General features: G+C 42.8%; 2 protein-coding genes across 4 annotated transcripts in view; one reads left to right on the top strand and one right to left on the bottom strand.

The window, feature by feature from the left end:
* RABGGTB (Rab geranylgeranyltransferase subunit beta) overlaps nt 1-22,904 on the top strand; it is a 220,597-nt gene that overhangs the window by 36,886 nt on the left and 160,807 nt on the right. The gene's annotated exons all lie outside the window — the stretch shown is intronic.
* The window catches only part of SLC44A5 (solute carrier family 44 member 5), a 135,108-nt gene that overhangs the window by 41,112 nt on the left and 71,092 nt on the right, over nt 1-22,904 (bottom strand). For all 3 annotated transcript variants that reach the window (XM_056532684.1, XM_056532683.1, XM_056532685.1), the window contains exons 4-11: nt 19,926-20,010; nt 18,559-18,643; nt 16,363-16,488; nt 11,647-11,707; nt 11,375-11,498; nt 5,346-5,429; nt 2,832-2,944; nt 925-1,056 (exon numbers count right to left, since the gene is read on the bottom strand). In XM_056532684.1, the coding sequence (XP_056388659.1) occupies nt 925-1,056; nt 2,832-2,944; nt 5,346-5,429; nt 11,375-11,498; nt 11,647-11,707; nt 16,363-16,488; nt 18,559-18,643; nt 19,926-20,010 (810 nt within the window). The remainder of the gene's footprint in view (nt 1-924; nt 1,057-2,831; nt 2,945-5,345; nt 5,430-11,374; nt 11,499-11,646; nt 11,708-16,362; nt 16,489-18,558; nt 18,644-19,925; nt 20,011-22,904) is intronic.

Here is a 22,904-nt window from a genome sequence, read left to right as displayed (position 1 = left end):
CTAAAAATCACATTAACATATTGATAAGACATCCAGAGCTGTACTCACTATTCTGCTGGTGAGGTCACTGTGTACATACATTACATTACTTATCCTGTACTGATCCTGAGTTATATCCTGTATTATACTCCAGAGCTGTACTCACTATTCTGCTGGTGAGGTCACAGTGTACATACATTACATTACTTATCCTGTACTGATCCTGAATTATATCCTGTATTATACTCCAGAGCTGTACTCACTATTCTGCTGGTGAGGTCACTGTGTACATACATTACATTACTTATCCTATACTGATCCTGAGTTATATCCTGTATTATACTCCAGAGCTGTACTCACTATTCTGCTGGTGAGGTCACTGTGTACATACATTACATTACTTATCCTGTACTGATCCTGAGTTATATCCTGTATTATACTCCAGAGCTGTACTCACTATTCTGCTGGTGAGATATCTGTGTACATACATTACTTATACTGTACTGATCCTGAGTTATATCCTGTATTATACTCCAGAGCTGTACTCACTATTCTGCTGGTGAGATCACTGTTTACATACATTACATTACTTATCCTGTACTGATCCTGAGTTATATCCTGTATTATACTCCAGAGCTGTACTCACTATTCTACTGGTGAGGTCACTGTGTACATACATTACATTACTTATCCTGTACTGATCCTGAGTTATATCCTGTATTATACTCCAGAGCTGTACTCATTATTCTGCTGGTGAGGTCACTGTGTACATACATTACATTACTTATCCTGTACTGATCCTGAGTTATATCCTGTATTATACTCCAGAGCTGTACTCACTATTCTGCTGGTGGGGTCACTGTATAAATATATCACCTATCCTTTACCATTTCTAGACCCTTCGATCACATCATGTACAATGTTGAGTTTTACAGGAATACTTACTAAACGCCAACCAGGTGTCCCTGAGCTGTAAATAGACCCTGAAGTCCGTCTGCAGCCCGATGTCATAGATGGTTAAGTCAGATCCAGGGACCCCTTTCAAGTTGCTGTATTCCCAAAAGCAATGCCATATGCCTGGAGAAGAGAGAGGTACATGCTGATCACTTTACAGACCCTCAGCAGGCCCTACATGGAGGATGACAATTCTATACAGAGTACCAGGATCAGAAGTATAAAGTATCAGGATTGATGCATGGGGGGGGGGGGGGGGGGGGGGGCAGGGGTACCAGACAGGGGGTCTGTCTACGGCAGAGGATATTAGGAGAGTGGGAGACCCTTTAAGACAACTCACATTACATAGCTTATACACTTAGATCAGGGTTTCCCAACCAGGGTGCCTCCAGCTGTTGCAAAACTACAACTCCCAGCATGCCCGGACTGTCCGGGCATGCTGGCAGTTGTAGTTTTGCAACAGCTGGAGGCACCCTGGTTGGAAAACAATGCATTAGATGAATGCTGGACAAACCCACTGATTTTGACGGGTACAGCCATCTATGTATTCAGATTTTGGGGGCCTCCTTATTCTCTTCCAACAGCAGAGAAAAAGAAGAATCAAGCATGAAGTCTTACTTGTGTCCTCAAGGGAGAGGAGTGTGTCATATTAAAGGGGTACTCCATTGGTGCCAGAAAGTTATACAGATTTGTAAATGACTTCTATGAAAAAAATCTTAATCCTTCCAGTACTTATCAGCTGCTGTATGCTCCACAGGAAGTTCATTTCTTTTTGAATTTCCTTTCTGTCTGACTACAGTGCTCTCTGCTGACACCTCTGTCCATGTCAGGAACTGTCCAGAGCAGGAGAGGTTTGCTGTGGGAATTTGCTCCTGCTCTGGACAGTTCCTGACATGGACAGAGGTGTCAGCAGAGAGCACTGTGGTCAGACAGAAAGGAAATTCAAAAAGAAAAAAACATCCTGTGGAGCATATAGCAGCTGATAAGTACTGGAAGGATTAAGATTTTTTTAATAGAAGTCATTTACAAATCTGTTTAACTTTCTGGCACCAGTAGATAAAAAAAAAAAAAAAAAAAAAAACGTTTTCCAGTGGAGTACCCCTTTATGAACACATGCACACTCAGCCAAGCTGAGCATGCACATGTATAGGAGGTCTGGAGGAACAGCTGTCTAATATGTAGGACTCAAGGGATTAGGATGGTCTTCAAACTGCAATGTGACCCCCCAGATGTTGCAAAACTACAATTCCAAGCATGCATGAACAGCAGATGGCTGCCAGGTAGAGCGTGCATGTGTAAAGGGAGGTCAGGAGGAACAGTTGTCGGCCAACAGCCTTTTAATATGTATGACCTGCTCAAGGGACTAAGGTGGTCTCCAAACTGTGAACCTCCAGATGTTGCAAAACTACTACTCCCAGCATGCTCGGACAGTTGTTGGCTGCCAAGCTGTGTGCATGTGTAAAGGGGAGGGGTGTTGGTCGGGAGGAACAGCTGTAGGCCAACAGCCATCTAAAATGTATGACCTGCTCAAGGGTCTAAGGTGGTCTCCAAACTGCGGTCATCCAGATGTTGCCATCAGTTGCTTGGCCATGCTGGGAGTTGTAGTTTTGCAACATCTGGAGGGCCGCAGTTTGGTGGCCACTGGACTAAGCTAATGACAGTTATTGGTGATTGTAAGAGAGACATAACACCTATATACTTCTATGGAGCCACTACTGTCTATGTCCGTCCTTACATTTAACCAGTTATTAGCCAGTAAACATATTTTTCAGGGTACACGTTCTTTACCTCCAAACTAACTACATGTGTATGGCTATTTTTTTCCCCCCGCCATTTATAATCCAAATGAGCAACTGTATCGGTTTATCTGAATGAACAATGAGATACATAAGACTTACCGTATCCCACAACTCCAATGACACCGATGATAAAAATCCAGAAAAATACCCCCGCGGTGAACCTTAGAAGTATGAGGAAGAGGAGGCTGATGACCATGGCAATAAAGAGGGCTCTAGGAAAGAACAGGGAGACAAAAAAAGTTACTATATATATATATATATATATATATATATATATATTTATTTATACACACGGCATATGTAAATATAAAATTAAATATATAAACAAACATACAGTCTACCGAATTTGTAATGTTTCAAAAATAAATTATAAATATATATATATATATATATATATACCGTATATGTGTGTGTATATATATATATATATATATATATATATATATATAATTTATTTAAACATTGCAAATTCGGTAAATTGCATGTTTGTTTAGAATTAAGTCTCAAGGAGGGAGCGAGCCCACAGCACCTAAAAGATTTCTTATCACTTTGGAGTAAATTAGATTATTTGCTCTTTGCCAAGTTGACATAATAAAAGGAGCAGATAGGAGATCAAAAACAGGATCCTGAGGAAAGCTCTGGCCTGGAAACCATTAAGGACGATCGTATCTTTTAACCCTTTAAGACTGCGTTTGTCATATAGTGCGTCTCCAGATGTTGCAAAACTACAACTCCCGGGCTGGAGCTAAAACACTGCTTTAAGACCTAGTTCAAAAAAGGGTAAATGTATGGCAGGATTTAAAGGGGTACTCCGCCCCTAGACATCGTATCCACCCCATCCAAAGGATAGGGGATAACATGTCTGATTGCAGGGGTTCCAAAGCTGGGACCCCGCGATCTCTGTGCGGCACCCGGTGTTTGCTTAGAAAGCTGGGTGCGGGCGGCAGGGATCGTGGAGTCACAGCCACGCCTCTCGTGATGTCATGCCACCCCCCTCAATGCAAGTCTATGGGAGGGCGCGTGGTGTGATGGCATGAGGGGTGTGGTCGTGACTTCACGACCCCTGCCCCTCGCTCCAAGCATTCAGAACAAAATGTTACAAACGCTGGGGCAGCGGAATACCCCTTAAGGGTACGTTCACACATACGTAGATTTGATGAGCAGGATTTTCTGCTGCAGATTTCAATGTAAACTGAATGACTGAGCGCAGCTTCTAATCTGCAGTTACAAATCCTGCGCATCAGATCTGTGCAGGATCCTGTATGTGTGAACGTACCCTTTAAGAGAAATTCTACACTTTTATCAAATAAAGTTATTTTCTTGTATGATGAAAAGTTATACAATTTTCCAATATACTTTATATGTATATCAAGTCCTCAGTCTTAATATTTTTTAACAATCTTACTAGTTTTCCCTTAATTTCTTTTCCTTTTTTTTTTGTTCTTAAGCTCAGGGGTGTAGCCATAGGGGGTGCAGAGGCAGCAGTGGCGCCCTGGCCCTGGTGTCTGAGGAGTCTTAAAGGCTCTACTGCTTCTTTAATGGCATGTTACAAATGTTGTAATAAAGGCTCAGGAGCTTAAAGTTACACCTCTGTAACCTCTATTATGCCCTTTAGGTATCTCCCGATAGCATTTTTTTATGACCAAGTATGAGTACCGATACATTTTTTTTTAAGAAAAAAGAACTTACCAATATCAGTTACCAATATCCTTTGTGACAACAGAGGAGGCTCTAGTCCTTGTGAGGCCTTTGGTGAAACTCTAACATGAGATCCTCACTGACACTTATAATGTAGATATGCCCCTGGTATGTATGTCTGATTAGGTTTAGCCCCCCCCCCCCCCCCCCGCCAGTAGGTAGAATTAGGCAGAAGCCCCCTGTAGTTAGGTATGGACACCCTCCCTATTATGTAGAAGCCCCCACTAGTTAGTTAGGTATGAAATCCCGCCCCCCCCCCATTTTAGGTATAAGACCCCAATAGTTAGGCAGGGTATCCCCACCTGTAATGTAGAAGCCCCCACTAGTTAGGTAGGTAGGGAATCCCCTATTAGGTAGATGCCCCAAGTAGTAGGTAGGTAGGAAACCCCCTTATTAGGTAGAAGCCCCAGTAATTAGGTTGGTAGGGAATCCCCTCTGTTAGATAGAAGCCCCCAGTAGGTAGGTAGCTAGGGAATCCCCCTGTTAGGTAGAAGCCCCCGGTAGGTAGGGATTTCCACTATTAGGTAGAATCCCCCAGTGGGTAGGTAGGGAATCCCCCCTATTAGGTAGAAACCTCCATTAGGTAGGTAGGGAATCACCCTATTAGGAAGAAGCCCCCAGTAGGTAGGTAGTGAATCCCCCCTATTATGTGGAAGCCCCTAGTAGGTAGGTAGTGAATCCCCCCTATTAGGTGGAAGCCCCCAGTAGGTAGGTAGGGAATCCCCCCTATTAGGTGGAAGCCCCCAGTATGTTGGTAGCAAATACCACATATTAGGTAGAAATTCCCCTTAGTTAGGTAGGTGGGGGATAAGTTAGGGAATCGTGTAAATGTTCGGGAATCGCAACATCCCATATGTGGTTAGTTTGGGTCTCTACCTCCATAGTTGGAATTTGCAGCTATAATATGTAACTTACATTAATATCCAGTACCAGGAACTTGCATAGTCCTCAAAGATCTTCATCCCAATGGATCTTGCATCAAGAACAGCGTTTATCCCACTGGTGAGTAGAAGGAAATAAAAATAAATTTTAATACAAAAATGTTACCATAAATGTAAGTAAAATTCTGCGCACAGAACCCAGGTTATACCATATATTAGTATCGCTCTAACAGCCACATGTTACGCCTATGCAACAAATGTTATATGGATGAGGGTATTACTGTTATTTGAGGTTAATGTTAGAAATAATATCAAAAATAATCATTCTTAGGGCCCTAATCAATCCAGAGCTCTATAACAAAACACCGTATATCAATGAGGAATAGCACTTATACAAAGGGATCACGCCTGTCTTGTTTTTTCTCTTTTCTTGTTTTATATGGTTGTTTTAATCTTGGATTCTCATCCTGTAATCTTCTCGTGGTTCCTCGTAGGAGGGACCTAGAGCAAGCCTGCATAAATAGTCTATTACCATATATGGCAGAAAGAACTTCCTGTGCTCACCTCTAGCTACATGTACTGGAATGGTAGTCACTTTAGGCAATCTGAACTATCACAGCCCAGAGGATGCGCAATGAAAAAGCTGATACAAATACTTTAGGCAGATTTTGGAGGGTACCTGGACTTTTTAATACACTATACTATTCTACAATTTAGTGGCCCTGAATGGCCCTTAGGCTAGGGCTATAAGCTATTGGCATCCATTGTTTTCAGCATTACTGCCCATGGCTATGACATTGTGCCAGCAATGAAAAGCCTAATATCGAAATCTGACTTTTCCCCATTACTAATACTGGTATAGCTATAGGGACTAAGGAAAACTATAAACCCCTCTACTGAATAAGGAAGAATATACAGTAAGGATGCTGGTAGAGGCGTAGTTTGAATCTCCTGGGCCCCAGTGGTAAATATGTGACAGCGCCCTCACCCAACATGTGCCAATTGGGCCCCCTCAGGGTGACTTCTACTTCTGCACCCACTATAGCAAGGCCCATGGTCCCCAGTAAACATTAGGGTCTGGAACTCACAGGGGCGTAGATATAGGGGGTGCTGAGGTAGCAGTCACATCGGGGCTTTGATGCCTAAGAGGTCCCCAAAGTACATCTGCCCCATAAAAGACTAATATTATAATTGGCACATTACTGAAACATCCATCATTGATTAGGGCCCCTTGTATAGTCTATACCTGTCACATGCTTAGGAAAAAGCGATTTTATAGGCAAGGACATATATAGCCTGTAAAATGTCTGTTTCCCCTAAATCCAACATGCCTAATGCAAACACTATGGCCTAAAAAAAAAAAGTATTAAATGATGTCATGCGTAAAAACAGCCGAGGCATTATTTCCTGCAGCGATAGATGTGTCTCCTCGGGGGAGGTCCCCACATCATCAGCTTTATTAATGGGTTAAAATCGGATGGCATGTGTTCAGTGCTGGCTTCCATGCGTCGTTTATGCATTCAGCTTTAGAACATAGCAATGTCTGGAATTACAATGAGACACCACAGGCCTGCGCCTGTGTGGCAAAGACTGAGAGGAGGCTTTTCCCTGCATAACATAAATGCTACAATGATACTATGATGGGTGTGGAAAATGTAGGATAGGTTAGAACCCCCATAGCCTTTTCTCAAAGTGGTTATCCAGGAATAGAAAAACAGAGCTAATTTCTTCTAAAAACACTGCCACGCCTGTTCCCAGGTTGTGTGTGTGGTATTACAACTTGGCTCCATTAACTTCAATTACACTGGGCTAAAGGTTCCTTTCAGTGATTGGAATTTTTGGCTACAAAAAGATGTGGTCCCTAGATGGAGCAGGGATAGGTAATGCCAAAGGTTGTGAGCCTACTGGTCCTAGCAGTATCAATGTTACTCTGCTTTTTGCTTATTAGATCCCTTGTATTGAGTAAATAAACAGCTATTCCCTCCGATGCCCTGCAAAGTGAACTTTATGCAGAATCCCCATTTTTTGCCTGTTAAAGGGGTACTCTGGGGGACTAAACCCATAGCCCATCCTTTCCCTCTCGTCACCTATTTAAGTGTCTAAATATAATTAATTAGCTCTATAGAGCAGTTTCCTCTTTCTCAGTTGTCACTTAGATGCAGGGAGTGAGGAAAATATGTCATCCAGCCATCTATTATGTCTCTGTCCAAGTCCCTCTCTGAAAACAGCTCCCACCCTCCTGAGAGACACATACAATGTGGTCTCTGCCCTGCACTGATGAGTCATGCTTTCTTTAGCTGGGAGGAGTGTGCAGCCTCAGCCAATTAGACACTGTATCTCTCTGCTCACAGAGCAGGAGGGTGGGGGAGGCTCTCAGAGAGGAAGCAGGACAATAGTGAGAGCAGAGCTGCAATGGCTGCAGGTAAATGGAAGAGGATGGAAAAGAATATCAAGCAGCCAGAGATGAAAACAGGGGCCACAGGAGCCTTGTATATCAGGCAGGATCATTTACAGGGAACATATCCAGGTAGTGTGGTGGCTTTGGAGTTTTTTTTTACATGTACTTCCCTGGAGCACCCCTTTAAACATGGCTGCTTTAAAATAGAAGGCCCCTTTAATCCCTTACTATGTAAATAGTTTGTAGTCCATGCCAGGTCCATCCATCACACCCGCCTCTCTAAAATCCCCTAGGAATACTCCATATATATCCTAGCCATGATTAACTATCTTAATATCCCAACCTGACTCATTCAGCCTTATTCCAAGTGGCGTATTAATCTCAAGTGTCAGTATTGCTTTGTTCTAGCCGAACTTGTACAAGCCATACACAAAACGTTAGAAAATGGGATTTTTAACCTTGTAGTTCCATGTTGGATGGTAGTTACATGGCTACAAAACAAAATAAAAGCTGTTATGAGGATGAAATAAACCATGAGTGGATGTCCGACAGATCCTGCAAGAACACAACATTGAAGGAGAACGTCTAAAGAGTCAGTAATACCATGCAGGGGTCCATATAGGTAACCAGTATGAACACCATACGATCATAGCATCTAGTCTACTGTGCAAGACCCCATTCTTAAAGGGGTACTCCACTGCCCTAGCACTCGGAACATTTTGTTCCGAATGCTGGGTGCGGGCTGTGGGGGTCATGACGTCACCGCTACTCCCCCCTCCACCTAGTGACATCACGACACGCCCCCTCAATGCAAGTCTATGGAAGGGGGCGTGGCAGCCGCCACGCCCCCTCCCATAGACTTGCATTGAGGGGGCCGCGGCGTGACGTCACGACCCCCGCAGCCCGCACGCAGCATTCGGAACAAAATGTTCCGAACGCTGGGGCAGTGGAGTACCCCTTTTTTTTTTTTTTAAGTGGTACTCCGCTGGAAAACATTTTCTTTTAAATCAACTGGTGCCAGAAAGTTAAACAGATTTGTAAATAACTTCTAATAAAAAATCTTAATCCTTCCAGTACATGTTGAGACCATAACTCTATGGAAACCTGGTAATTGGTTCTGAAGCCACCAAAATGTCATCCAAAAATAGGAAAAAGTGAGAATTAAAGAAAAATAAGTAGATAACTAATACAGATAAATCCAGTCCTTTCATATAAAAGTAATAAAGATCTGCTGGGAGCTGTAATCACTGTCTATGTAGAGGACAGGAGCTTCTTCAGGGTCCTGTACAGAACACACAATGTCCTAAAAAAGTAACATGGAGCCGCCCTCACCTGGTGTCCAAAGGAGCAGCTAATCCTGGTACAGGTAAAGAGTACAGAACATGTAATACCTCCATGTACTGTAGGGGGCGCTACCAGACACCAGTCAGTGCATACGCTTCAGTAATACACGTATTTTACTATTGAATGCCCATTCTGATTGTTCGGATCTTCCGGCCATTGACACGTTTCACAGATCTGGACTGTCCATAGCATTGTATGTTGAGTCTGGTTTCAAGTTACAATTGTATGGTGAAACTATTGTATGTTGAGGCCATTGTAAGTTGAGGGATCACTGTATTGGGTTGGGTTTACTTAAAAAGAATGAGTCAACTATTTGCATCACTTTTTTGATTAAAGATGATGTCCGGCGCAGACTTTTTCTATTCCGACTTGCTCGGGCTGCAAAAAAAGACAAAACAAACTTTCACTTACCTCCATATGTTCTCCCGGAGCTCCACAACAGCTGATCGGTCAGCCGGGCTGCCTGCTTCCTACTTCCTTTAGCCCGGTACGTCACACGGCGCTTCAGCCTATCACCGGCCGCAGCGATGTCCCACCTCGGCCCGGTGATAGGCTGAAGCGCCGTGTGACGTACCGGGCTAAAGGAAGTAGGAAGTATACAGCCCGACTGACCGATCAGCTGTTGCGGAGCTCCGGGAGAACATATGGAGGTAAGTGAAAGTTTGTTTTGTCTATTTTTGCAGCCCGAGCAAGACGGAATAGAAAAAGTCTGCGCCGGACATCTTCTTTAAAGGGGTACTCCGGCCCTAAAACATCTTATCCCCTATCCAAAGGATAGGCCATCATGCCCTCTCCCATAGACTTGCATTGAGGGGGCAGGGCGTGATGTCACATGGGGGCGGAGTCATGATGTCACGATACTTTGGCCCCGTGGTCGGAGCCTCCAGCGCTGCGGAGAGCTCGCAAAGGTGGGTGCTGAATGACAGATTGCGAGACCCCCCAGCAGCGGGACTCCCACGATCAGACATCTGATCTAAGATGCATTAGGGCCGGAGTACCCCTATAACTTCAACTCAACCAACTCAATTTTTTCAGACCGAAGTCGGTCATAGGCAGGGGTGTAGATATATAGGTAGCAGCCGCACCGGGGCTCTGGTGCCTAAGGGGGCCCAAAGCACATCTGCCCCATAAGAGACCAATATTATAATTGGCGTATGGGGCCCTGTTGCAGATTTTGCATTGGGGCCCATAAGCTACAAGTTACGCCTCTGGTCATAGGGGTAAGGTTTACCCATCTTCAGACATTTGTATGTATTCACATATATTATTACGTTATTCCACATACATACAATGTACTGCAGCTGTATCCCTCTTCTAAGACCTGACTGTGCTAATTTGCATAATTAATTATATATGCGTGACATAACAGGAAGCTCCACCCATGTCCAGACATGTCGTGTCACGTAACATCACAGCATCGGGAATTTAACCCCTCAGCCACCAGAGTCTGGCAGTAAGGTCCACAGCAGGGGGCAGGGGTGTATTGATAACTCATGGGACCCCAGGTAAGAGTGGATCATGGGGGGCCACTAGGGTTGCCACCTTTATTGCCCAAATAGACCTGCCATTCTATTTTGCATGATTAATTATATATGCGCGACATCACATTAATCCCCCCCCCTTCTGATCCCCCTGGGCCATAATCATTCCAGTTGATTCCCATGTGCCATACTCTTACTCATTGTAAATGGTCTCCCCCTCTGAACCCCGTATCATAACCATTCCAATTGATTCCTCCCCCCCTTTCCACTGATCCCCTTGTGCTATAACCATTCCAGTTGATTTAGCCCCTCCTCCAACCGATCCCCCTGTGCCATAACCAGTTAACCATTTCAATTGATCCCCCCCCCCAGTGCCATACTCTTCTGCAGGGCCAGGGCAGTGGGGCTAAGGGCGCATCACTTGATTCTGTCCGCAGTGACCAGGGGCTCTTTCCTACTGGCTTTTGCATATTTTATTCTACTGTGCCAGTAAAACACCGGCTGGGTGGCAACCCTACCCAGGAGTCACATTATACCGAAAAGCAGAAAGGATCTGCACAACCAAATACATAGTAGACACTGCCACGGGGACAGTTACCCATTTATTCTGATGAAGAATCAGCATCACTGTGGGGCTGAAGAAACCCAATAACCTGGTGCTGCTAACAACCTTGCCTTATGAATGTATCATTGTTCCTGAATCCCAAAAGAGACAAAGTCTAAAAGAATATACTGCGTACCTAACAATCATGGGGCTCAGATTCAACCCAGTGGCTGCACAGGTCCAAAGAGCATATGAGAAACCATTCTCCTCATGGAGGAATTAATTACAATCCTTACTTAGCCGCTTCTCTCAGATCCGTTACGTTCCTCATTTGGCCACTTCCATCTTTAAAGAGCGTCTTATTAGCCACAGTCAGAACACTGTTCCTGGTGGAGAAGTCTGGGAAGCACCGCTGTAGGACTGGAGAAGGGACAACATGGTAAGCGCACAACCAGGACCGATATAATCTCTCATATAGTAATAGCATCCCGTACGGGCAAAACTATGGAGCCGAGGACATTGATAAGTAAGGTAGGTAAAGATAATGAATGTATAAGATAAAACTTACACGGCCTGCTGGGAATGAGCATAGCTGGGCAGTCTTCATCCCGTAGAACTTCTGTAATAGACTGAGATAATCACAGATCAGGTAAAACATCTTCATGCATGGAACTTACAGATGGCTAGGAAACGTCTTTTGTTTTTACCAGCATGTGAATGTGTAGTCTGCATGACCCCACCCCACCAGGAATAACAGTCGAGGGGCTTATATAAGACCATTATGGGGGCTTACACCTTAAATGGGCACTGTCATTAAAACTAATTTTTGCTACTGCACTTCTTATGGTAAATAAAAAAAAAATCTTTCTAATGCACTTTAACAAAAATGAAGTTTTCTATGTTTTATTTGTGTTTCAAAAAACTGCCACTAGGTGTCTCCCTACTTGTCCAGAGCACATTTCTCCCCCATCTCTTGCATGGACTTTGGACTCCTGCTGGCCTGGCAGAAGTCTAAAATCAGGAAATGCAGTCTGGAGTGCTTAAGGGTTTGTGTGCAGCCTTGGCCAATCATAGCTCATCTCACACTGAACTGCTCTGGGCTGTGTGTAGCAGAGTGAGGGAGGAAGTTCTCCCCTGTATGGCTTCAGATGATGTCACGCCTGCTGGGGAACGCCCCTTCCCAGTCTGTGAATCTGACTGAGACTGAGCAGAAAATACAGAGCAATATCAAGGTAGAAAACTAACAAATAATAAAAAATAAAGGCAGGGGGTGGTTTATCATGATGGGGGCAGTGACCTGGGAGGATTATAAAATTTAACAAGATCATGACAGGTACTCTTTGAAGCGTTAATGTAATACTTCTTTAAAACCTAAGCAATTTCCTAATTAATATCATAAAAGTTAATTGCTACTGAAGTGTGAAGATGTAAAAAAAAATTGGTAAAAAAAAAAAATGGCCACTAGGGGTCTCTGTCTCTTTCATTTTGCAAATTAAAGGGGTATTCCAGGAAAAAACTTTTATATATATATATATATATATATATATATATATATATATATATATATATATATCTCAACTGGCTCCAGAAAGTTAAACAGATTTGTAAATTACTTCTATTAAAAAATCTTAATCCTTTCAATAATTATCAGCTGCTGAAGTTGAGTTGTTGTTTTCTGTCTGGCAACAGTGCACAGAGTAGAAGAGGTTTGCTATGGGGATTTACTTCTAAACTGGGCGGTTCCCGAGACACGTGTCATCAGAGAGAACTTAGACAGAAAAGAACAACTCAACTTCAGAAGCTCATAAGTACTGAAAGGATTTTTTAATAGAAGTAATTTACAAATCTGTTTAACTTTCTGGAGCCAGTTGATATATATATATATATATATATATATATATATATATATATATATATATATATATAAAAATTCTGGATAACCCCTTTAACCCTGGTCTCCTAGTCTCTTTGGTCCTAACAACAAGATATATATATATCACCTAAAGGTGTGTTAATTGCTGCTAGTTGTATAGTCACTTTTGTCTTTCTTTGGTTTTTGCACGTTCTATGTATATCACTTGTTTTTTTTTTTTGTTTTTTTTTTATTTAATAACTTGGCACAATATTGAATCTTATTTATAGATTTTTTGTTATGCACTTATCTCACATTGTGGCATTTGATTTATCTACTCAGCATTGGTTTTGGATATTATTAATTGGGATGTATCCTACTGCACCTTTGTCCGCACTAGCACTTTATAATAGCACAACCAGGCTCTTTGCGCTATCCATTATATATTATATACTACTATTTTTTATCCTCTGGTCACACAGTACCCCAGTACCCATCTGGTTTTATATCTTTATAATCATATTTACCGTATATACTCGAGTATAAGCCGAGTTTTTCCAGCATGATTTTTCGTGCTGAAAACGCCCCCCTTGGCTTATACTTGGGTGAACTCTCCGCCTGTCAATCCCTTCTCAGTGGTCTGCAACCTGCGGACCTCCAGATGTTTCAAAACTACAACTCCCAGCATGCCCGGACAGCCATCGGCTGTCCGGGCATGCTGGGAGTTGTAGTTTTGAAACATCTGGAGGTCCGCAGGTTGAAGACCACTGCCGGGCCTTCGTCATCATCCAGACCCCCCCTTTAGTTTTCTACTCACCTCCCCTTGGTGGGAAGGAAGGGTGAGCTGGTCCGGGCCATCTATGCTGCAGGGACCGTCCGGTGGGGAGGGTTAGTCGTTCCGGCCTGTCCATTTTCACCAGGAGGCCCTCTTCTCCGCTCCGGGCCGACCCCGGCCTAGTGACGTTGCCTTGACAATGACGCACAGGGACGTCCGTGACGGGGGTCTGGATGATGTATTTCCCACCCTAGGCTTATAGTCGAGTCAATAACTTTTCCTGGGTTTTTGGGGTGAAATTAGGGGCCTCGGCTTATATTCGGGTCGGCTTATACTCGAGTATATACGGTATGCCCTTAATGAATTGATTCTGTATGCATACTTTTCTAATAAATATAATAATAAAAATATTTTTAATAATATATTACAGTCGGTTTTACTTTTTTTTTGGGGGGGGGGGGCGGGGTCTCACACCTTTTGGTGATATTATAATTGTTGGTTCTGTGAACTCCTATATTTTGTACTCATTTATTTTAATATTGGAGCCTACATATAGGAAGGATTTTTCGGTGTCCCTAACAACTAGATGTTTGGACCTCTTTGCTGACAGGGGGTTTGGTTGTCTCCCTGTTTGTGGAGGCCTCATGATAAGGGAGAGGATGGAAAGGAGTTTGTCATTCTACTGAAGAAAAGGACTGCCAGACCAGTGAGTACAGTAAAACATAGATCAAAAGGTATTTTACATATAAGAACATGCATATTATTATTATTATTATTATTATTATGTGTACAGGTCTTAGGGCCCATTACTACACTGACATGAGCATTTTTTTCTTTACTACTAATGACAGTAACGCTTTAAGTAACTGTTGGCCGAGCGAAAGTTATTTCTATTGAGGTCCCCAGCTTGTGTCCTCTATGGGGAAGGGAGAGCTAAGTTCTGGCACTGACTTATCTCTACCACAAAAATAGACACCCAACTTTCCTCTGACATTATCTGTTGGGGGAGCGTCAGGAGGACAACTTTAGTCTAAGTAATAGACAATGTCAGACTATTATAGAGTGCAGCATATAAGTATATGAGAGTAAAGGACAATGTCAGACTATTATAGAGTGCAGAATATGAGTATATGAGAGTAAAGGATGATGTCAGACTATTATAGAGTGCAGCATATGAGTATATGAGAGTAAAGGACAATGTCAGACTATTATAGAGTGCAGCATATGAGTATATGAGAGTAAAGGACAATGTCAGACTATTATAGAGTGCAGAATATGAGTATATGAGAGTAAAGGATGATGTCAGACTATTATAGAGTGCAGCATATGAGTATATGAGAGTAAAGGATGATGTCAGACTATGATAGAGTGCAGTATAGGAGTATTAGAGAGTAAAGGATGATGTCAGACTCTCACATAGTTTAATATAGGAGTATTAGAGAGTAAAGGATGATGTCAGACTATTATAGAGTGTAGCATATGATATGAGTATATGAGAGTAAAGGACAATGTCAGACTCTCACATAGTGTAATATAGGAGTATTAGAGAGTAAGGGACAATTTCAGACTAATACAGAGTGCAGTGTAAAAGTATTAGAGAGTAAAGGACAATGTCCGACTACTACAGAGTGCAGTATAGGAGTATTAGAGAGTAAAGTATGATGTCAGACTATTATAGAGTGCAGTATAGGAGTAGTGAAGAGTAAAGGACAATGTTCGACTATTACAGAGTGCAGTATAGGAATATTAGAGAGTAAGGGATGATGTCAGACTCTCACATAGTGTAATATAGGAGTATTAGAGAGTAAAGGACAATGTCAGACTATTATAGAGTGCAGTATAAGGGCATTAGAGAGTAAAGGACAATGTGCAGTATAGGAGTATTAGAGAGTAAAGGATGATGTCAGACTATTATAGAGTGCAGTATAAGGGCATTAGAGAGTAGAGGACAACGTCAGACTATTATAGAGTGCAGTATAAGGGCATTAGAGAGTAGAGGACAACGTCAGACTATTATAGAGTGAAGTATAGGGCTATTAGAGAGTAAAGGATGATGTCAGACTATTATAGAGTGCAGTATAAGGGCATTAGAGAGTAGAGGACAACGTCAGACTATTATAGAGTGAAGTATAGGAGTATTAGAGAGTAAAGGATGATGTCAGACTCTCACATAGTGTAATATAGGAGTATTAGAGAGTAAAGGATGATGTCAGACTATTAAAGAGTGCAGTATAAGGACATTAGAGAGTAAAGGACAATGTCAGGTTCTTATACAGTGTGTTATAAAACCATTAGAGAGTAGAACAGAGAGAGAGAGTACAATGATAAACTGCAGTCTAGGACTATAAATAATAGAATTCAGAACAAAATTTTAGAGGGGGGAGTATATGACCCTTAGGGTACCTTCTCAGGGGGCTGATATGATGCATTTTCAGCTGAAAGTCTGCAGCATATCCATCCCGTGGTATTAGAGAGTAGAGTGCAGGGCAGTACTCTGGACCATCACAGTACAGTGAAGCTGTAATTTGCCTTTTGCAGATCATTGTATTATTTAGTCATTGTGTGACAATTATCGTCCTGACAATTTGACCCCAATGGGGCAATTGATTTCTCACCAGAGCAGTTGTCTGCAGAACACGGGCCATAACTTCACTCACCTTTCTGGGGTTGTTAAACCCTGGTTTACAGAACTGTCTGTAATATTGCCAGTAGCTGCTATTCATCCAGTTGGCTTGCATGTCCAGGTAGGTGGCAAATCTATCCGGGCATTTGGAAACACAAAGCTGGAAACAAAAGCCAGATGTTAGCACAGGGGCATCCAACATACACGGCTTCAGTCCTCCTTTCTTTCGAATTTTGCTTTAAAGGGGTACTCCAGTGGAAAACCATTTTTTTAATCAACTGGTGCCAGGAAGTTAAACAGATTTGTAAATCACTTCTATTAAAAAATCTTAACTCTTCCAATACTTATCAGCTGCTGTGTGCTCCACAGGAAGTTCTTTTCTTTTTGCATTTCCTTGCTGTCTGACCACAGTGCTCTCTGCTGACACCTCTGTCCATGTCAGGAACTGTCCAGAGTAGAAGCAAATCCCTATAGCAAACCCATCCTGTTCTGGACAATAACCTGACATGGACAGAGGTGTCAGCAGAGAGCACTGTGGTCAGACAGAAAGGAAATGCAAAAAGAAAAGAACTTCCTGTGTAGTATGCAGCAGCTGATAACTACTGGAAGGATTAAGATTTTTAAATAGAAGTAATTTACAAATCTGTTTCTGCCATCAGTTGATTAAAAAGCTGTTCCTCTGTTATCCTTCCTGGAAATTTATAAATGACAATGAATGCTGGGAGTTGCAGTTTTGCAACAGCTGGAGGCACACTGATTAGGAAACACTGCCCTAGCAAATGGGGTGTGACTCTTGACACTGTTCACTTGTGACAATGTCAAATTATGTACTGACACGCCTGTTTAAAAGAAGCATGCTAAAGTCTAGTTGTCATACATTTCCTAGAGGAATAACAGAGGGACATCGGAAGTCAAAGAGAAAATGCTTCACAATAGTTGTGGGGACTACAAGCATTACCCTAGAGCATTATTGGTATTAACATAAACTTGTGACATGTCATCCATACATGCCAAAAGTTTAGACCACACAGGGTCTCAGTCCTGAAACCTGCCGCAATTGCGAGTTATAACCGGATGAAGTGCGCGGCAAAGCTCCTTACTCCCCATCTGGCCGCTCGATCCATTTATAGTACAGGATGTGTTACACATGATGTACTATGAACTTTGGGGGTATTTATAAAGCATTTTACTCTGTTTTTGTTGGTTAAATTTGGTGCAATATGTTGGCGCAGTGTGTTTTTTTGTGACTTTTCGTGTGACTTTTCATTTATGTGTTTTTTTTTTTGTTTTGTTTTTCGTGGAAGACGAGTTTTGAGTTGAGTTTTTGAGGTGGTCAGGGATTTATGAAACCTGTGTCTTTTTCAAAAAGTTGCATTCTTTGGCACAAATCACCCAAAAGGGCGCAAATCCCCACAAAATAAAAAACAGCACACAAACTAACTGTGGACAGCATTATTAAATTGTTGCATGGGTTAAAAAGTCGCACAAAAAGTCACAGAAAAACACTATACATAGCCAGATTTATCACTTGCCCTACATCATGTGATACATTTCGTGCCAGTACACAGTTTCCACCACATGAATTAATGGAGTAAAAAGACGTTCACCTTCACCACTTTTCATGAATACCCCCCTTTGTTCCTGGAAGAAACAATACACTAAAATGTATTTTCTTCTAAAAATATATAGCAAAAAATGTCATCAATATAAATCTATACGTCTCCTGGTTAAAACTCCTATTAAACAGTTACTATAGGGGGAGATTTATCAAAACTTGTGCAAAGGAAAAGTGGCTCAGTTGCCCATAGCAACCAATCAGATCGCTGCTTTCATTTTGCAGAGGCCTTTTCAAAAATGAAACAAGTGAGCTGATTGGTTGCTAAATCTCCCCCATAGTGATTATACCAATATGGCCGTCACTACAGCTTACCATTGGGGCATTGGGGTGACCCCCGACCTTGGCAGGTAATTTCAAATTATTCAAAAGTGAGAGACATGAGGGGAAATTCATAAAAAACTTGTGCAGAGGAAGAGTCAACCAGTCGCCCATAGCAACCAATCAGATCGCTTCTTTCATTTTTGAAAAAGGCCTCTTAAAAAAATAAAAGGAGTAATCTGGTTGCTATGGGCAACTGGTCAACTTATCCTCAGCACAGGTCTTAATGAATCGTCCCCTTAGATCCTAGTCATGGGATACAGAAACTATTCACATATATAACAGCAGGGTTACCTGAATGGTAGGGCACTGCAGGTTTATAAGCACCACTGGACTGGCACATTTTAGAATATTAAAATACATTAAGACGGTTTTGTTCCTAGAAGAAAAAAAAAGAGAGCAAAAGAGTTAGGTGTCGTTTACATGGTGGTATTTCCGAGCAGAATCCGGCACAAAGAGTCCAATTGTTTTCAAAATTCAAATTGGCCTTTGCAAAAAGAATTGACATGCCAATTCTTTCGGCAGAACCCACTCGCATTGCATTGCCGTAGCACAGACGGAATGTCCATCCAGAAATTATCCGGCCGGACATTCTGCAAATATCACGCTGTGTGATCATAGCCTCATTGGGAATGTCTAGCAAAGAGGAATGTGTAAACTGTGTAAAGTGTTAAAGGGGTACTCCGCCCATAGACATCTTATGGCCTATCCAAAGGATAGGGAATAAAATGTCTGATCGCGGGGGTCCCGCCCCTGGGGACCCCGCAATCTCCCTGCTGGACCCGACATTTGTTTAGAGTGTCGGGTGCAGCTCCGGAGGATCGTGACGTCACGGTCACGCCTTGCTCGTGATGTCACGGCCACGTCCCCTCAATGCAAGTCTTTGGGGGGGGGGGGGGGCTGTGACGGTCACGCCCCCTCCCATAGACTTGCATTGAGGAGGCGTGGCTGTGACGTCACGAGCAGGGCGTGACTGGGATGTTTAGAGCCTCCGCCCGGCATCGCCAGTCATCCGGCACGGAGTCAAGTTCGCTTCGTGCACCGGATGTCTGGAGTGCAGCAGCCAAGATCACGGGGGTCCCCAGCGGGGGTCCCCAGCGGCGGTCCCCGGACCTCTTATCCCCTATCCTTTGGGATATGCATGTGCACATCTGAATGGTCAGTTATTTCCATGTATTATACCAGTATTTTACTGCGTGTAGTGTGTATCAGCTACATGAATGCTTGCATTTGCATGTACAGGCTATGGATAAAGCAGCCCCCACCTACTCTCACAGCAGAAAGTCTCAGCACAATCGCTAAAGACAGTCTCTGTGTTGAGGATAATCCTGCCAAGGGTGTACATTCCATAGTGGCAGACCATGCAGCTGATATGAGGCCCATGGAGGGAAGGGGCCGTGTCCTGGTTGGTCCCATTCCTTTTTCTATTGGTAAGAAACTGTGCAAAACTCCTCTCTCCAGGGAACTGCATTGTCAGCAAATTAATGGAGGGGGGTATTGTCCAATGGGTTATGGAAAGAAAAGGGGAAGCATCCCCTCCTGCAATATTTTACCTGGGTGGACTGCTGACTACAGTGCACTGTCTCTGGAAAATAGACTTGGACATACATATAGGAATGGAAGTACCCATGAGAAACAGCAAACAATGGCGCAGCACTTACTCATTTGCAGTCCCTTTTTGCCCACAGAACTGCCCGTAGCTGTCTGTTGCATACACAATCTTCCTGGGATCTCCATGAATCCAGGCTAAAAGGTGAAACAAAACAAAGCAATCATTGGCGGAGACTTGTATAACTAAGTGCAGGCCCTACTGTACATAATAATATTATCATTGCTTTTATGCCTTAAAGGGGTACTCCTGTGGAAAACTTTTTTTTTTAAATCAACTGGTGCCAGAAAGTTAAACAGATTTGTAAATCACTTCTATTAAAAAAAAATCTTAATCCTTCCAGTACTTTTTAGGGGCTGTATACTAAAGAGAAATCCAAAAAAGAAATGCATTTCCTATGATGTCATGACCACAGTGCTCTCTGCTGACCTCTGCTGTCCATTTTAGGAACTGTCCAGAGCAGCATATGTTTGCTATGGGGATTTTCTCCTGCTCTGGACAGTTCCTAAAATGGACAATAGAGGTCAGCAGAGAGCACTGTGGTCATAACATCAGAGGAAATACATTTCTTTTTTGGATTTCTCTTTAGTATATAGTCCCTAAAAAGTACTGGAAGAATTAAGATTTTTTAATAGAAGTGATTTACAAATCTGTTTAACTTTCTGGCACCAGTTGATTTAAAAAAAAAAAAGTTTTCCATGGGAGCACCCCTTTAAAAGAGTGAGGTGGCCCAGTACGGGATGGTGTTTCCCTGTACCCTTCTCCTGCCCTGTCAGGCAGATTCCCTTTATGTCCCCAGGGCCCCCTGCAGTGTCCCCTATGTACATATCTTATATGTTAAAAGTGTAATGTTTCTTTAATTACTGTGACCATGTGCTTGTTACCCAGGAGGCACTAGTGACCAGGTGACCTCTCAAGTGACCTATGGGCTCTTTGCTAGACACCCCTATAAAACCAGGGGTGGAGCTACAATCTGTCTCTTCCAGAATTCTTGCTCCTGCTGAGGTCCAGTGCAGTCGTCTCAGTCTGCAGCCACAAAGTCAGCTCAAGTAATCTCAAAGTCGTCTTCATGTCAATTGTCAAGTCAGTCAAGTCTTCTATACAGTCACCGTGGCCTGCACTAAAGTGTCTCTACATACTGCAAGTCCCAGCAAGCCTGCGAGGTCCCCCTGTGTCACTGGTCACCTCCTTGGGATATTGGCTGTACTGCATAGACTGTGTCAACTGTCTACCCTCAGTAAAGCTACCGTTGTCCGTAACTTGGCGTCAGTATCTTTATTGCCCCCCATGCCTAGGCCAGGACCAGCGGTATTACCTTCGGGTGGTTAAGGCTAAACCAAGCCCTGGCATCATGACAAGAAGGGGTTAATAACATCTGCCCCCAGGCTTACAACATCTGCCCTACACTGCACCCCCACACGCCACAGGGGTACTCCACTGGCCAGTGTTCGGAACTAAACATCCCGAATGCAGTGTTCACGCTCCGGCGGTCGGCCACGTCCCCTCATGATGTCACGGTCACGCCCCCTCAATGCAAGTCTATGGGAGGGGGCGTGACGGACGTCACGCCCCCTCCCATAAACTTGCATTGAGGGGGCGTGACCAAGACGTCATGAGGGGACATGGCTGACCCCCGTAGTGCGAACACAGTGTTGAGAACATTTAGTTCCAAACGCTGGCCAGTGGAGTACCCCTTTTAAGGGGTTGTCTGGGCAGAATGCATTTTTATATACCTGCTCAAGGAGGGGGGTAATTAAAAAATAAGAACAAACACTTACCTTTCTTGCTCCTGTGCTGGAATTATGGAGCTCCAGTCTCTACTGTGCCCTGCTTCAAGGTTCGGGGATGACATAACACTCCAGCTCAGCAGGGACCGGAGCTTTGTAATACCGGCAGCAGTGCAGGACCAAGGAAGGTAAACTTTTGTTCTTTTTTAATGTGATGAGATTTTTTACAGACTGTTTTCATCTTCATTTCAGATACATTAGAATAAAAAATGGACCTTCTCTTTATGGAAAAAAGTTCACAGATCAGAATAAGAGTTATCTGCTATCTGTAGAGTGAATTACCGGCGGGCTGCGGAGTGCTCCTCTCATAAACTCCCCCCCGTCCACATTCATCGTTCTGGGCGAATTCATTGTGGAGCCGAACACTATGTAAATATCTCCAGAAAGTGACAGATGCGGAATGTGGAGACATTTACTGTGTTTCCTCTAATGAAATAACATCTATTTGTTCCATCTATTGTTCTCGGTGAATCACGGTTATGTGACACATCTGTACGATTTTATTAGACGGAACATGATGAATGTGTCATATCTGTTGTGTTCTATCAGGGGGACGGCTGGAGGGGGTCGGTCACTACACCCCAACCTATAATGAATATACAGGCAGCAGCGTGTCATGTAGGATGTTATGGAGATGTAGTCTAGGGGGAATTGGTCTGGATGAGGGTGGAATTCGGGATTATAAAGAGAGAGCGACAAGAGGGAGGGAATGATGAGATGCTGGGAGTATTATCACCATGTGGGTTAGGAAATGATGAGAGTATTATAACACAGTAAAAAAGGAAACAATGAGAGTATTATAGAACAGTGAAAAGGGAAATGATGAGAGTATTATAACAGTTAAAAAGGAGACGATGAGAGTATTATAACAGTGAAAAGATGATGAGAGTATTATAACACAGTAAAAAGGAGATGATGAGAGTATTAAAGAACAGTAAAAAGGAGATGATGAGAGTATTATAGAACAGTGAAAAGGAGATGATGAGAGTATTATAGAACAGTGAAAAGGAGATGATGAGAGTATTATAGAACAGTAAAAAAGGAGATGATGAGAGTATTATAGAACAGTAAAAAAGGAGATGATGAGAGTATTATAGAACAGTGAAAAGGAGATGATGAGAGTATTATAGAACAGTAAAAAGGGAAATGATGAGAGTATTATAACAGTTAAAAAGGAGATGATGAGAGTATTATAGAACAGTAAAAAGGAGACGATGAGAGTATTATAGAACAGTAAAAAGGAG

This window comes from Hyla sarda, chromosome 7, assembly GCF_029499605.1.
Source record: "Hyla sarda isolate aHylSar1 chromosome 7, aHylSar1.hap1, whole genome shotgun sequence".
Lineage (NCBI taxonomy): Eukaryota > Metazoa > Chordata > Amphibia > Anura > Hylidae > Hyla > Hyla sarda.
This window is presented reverse-complemented; position numbering and strand designations above follow the sequence as displayed.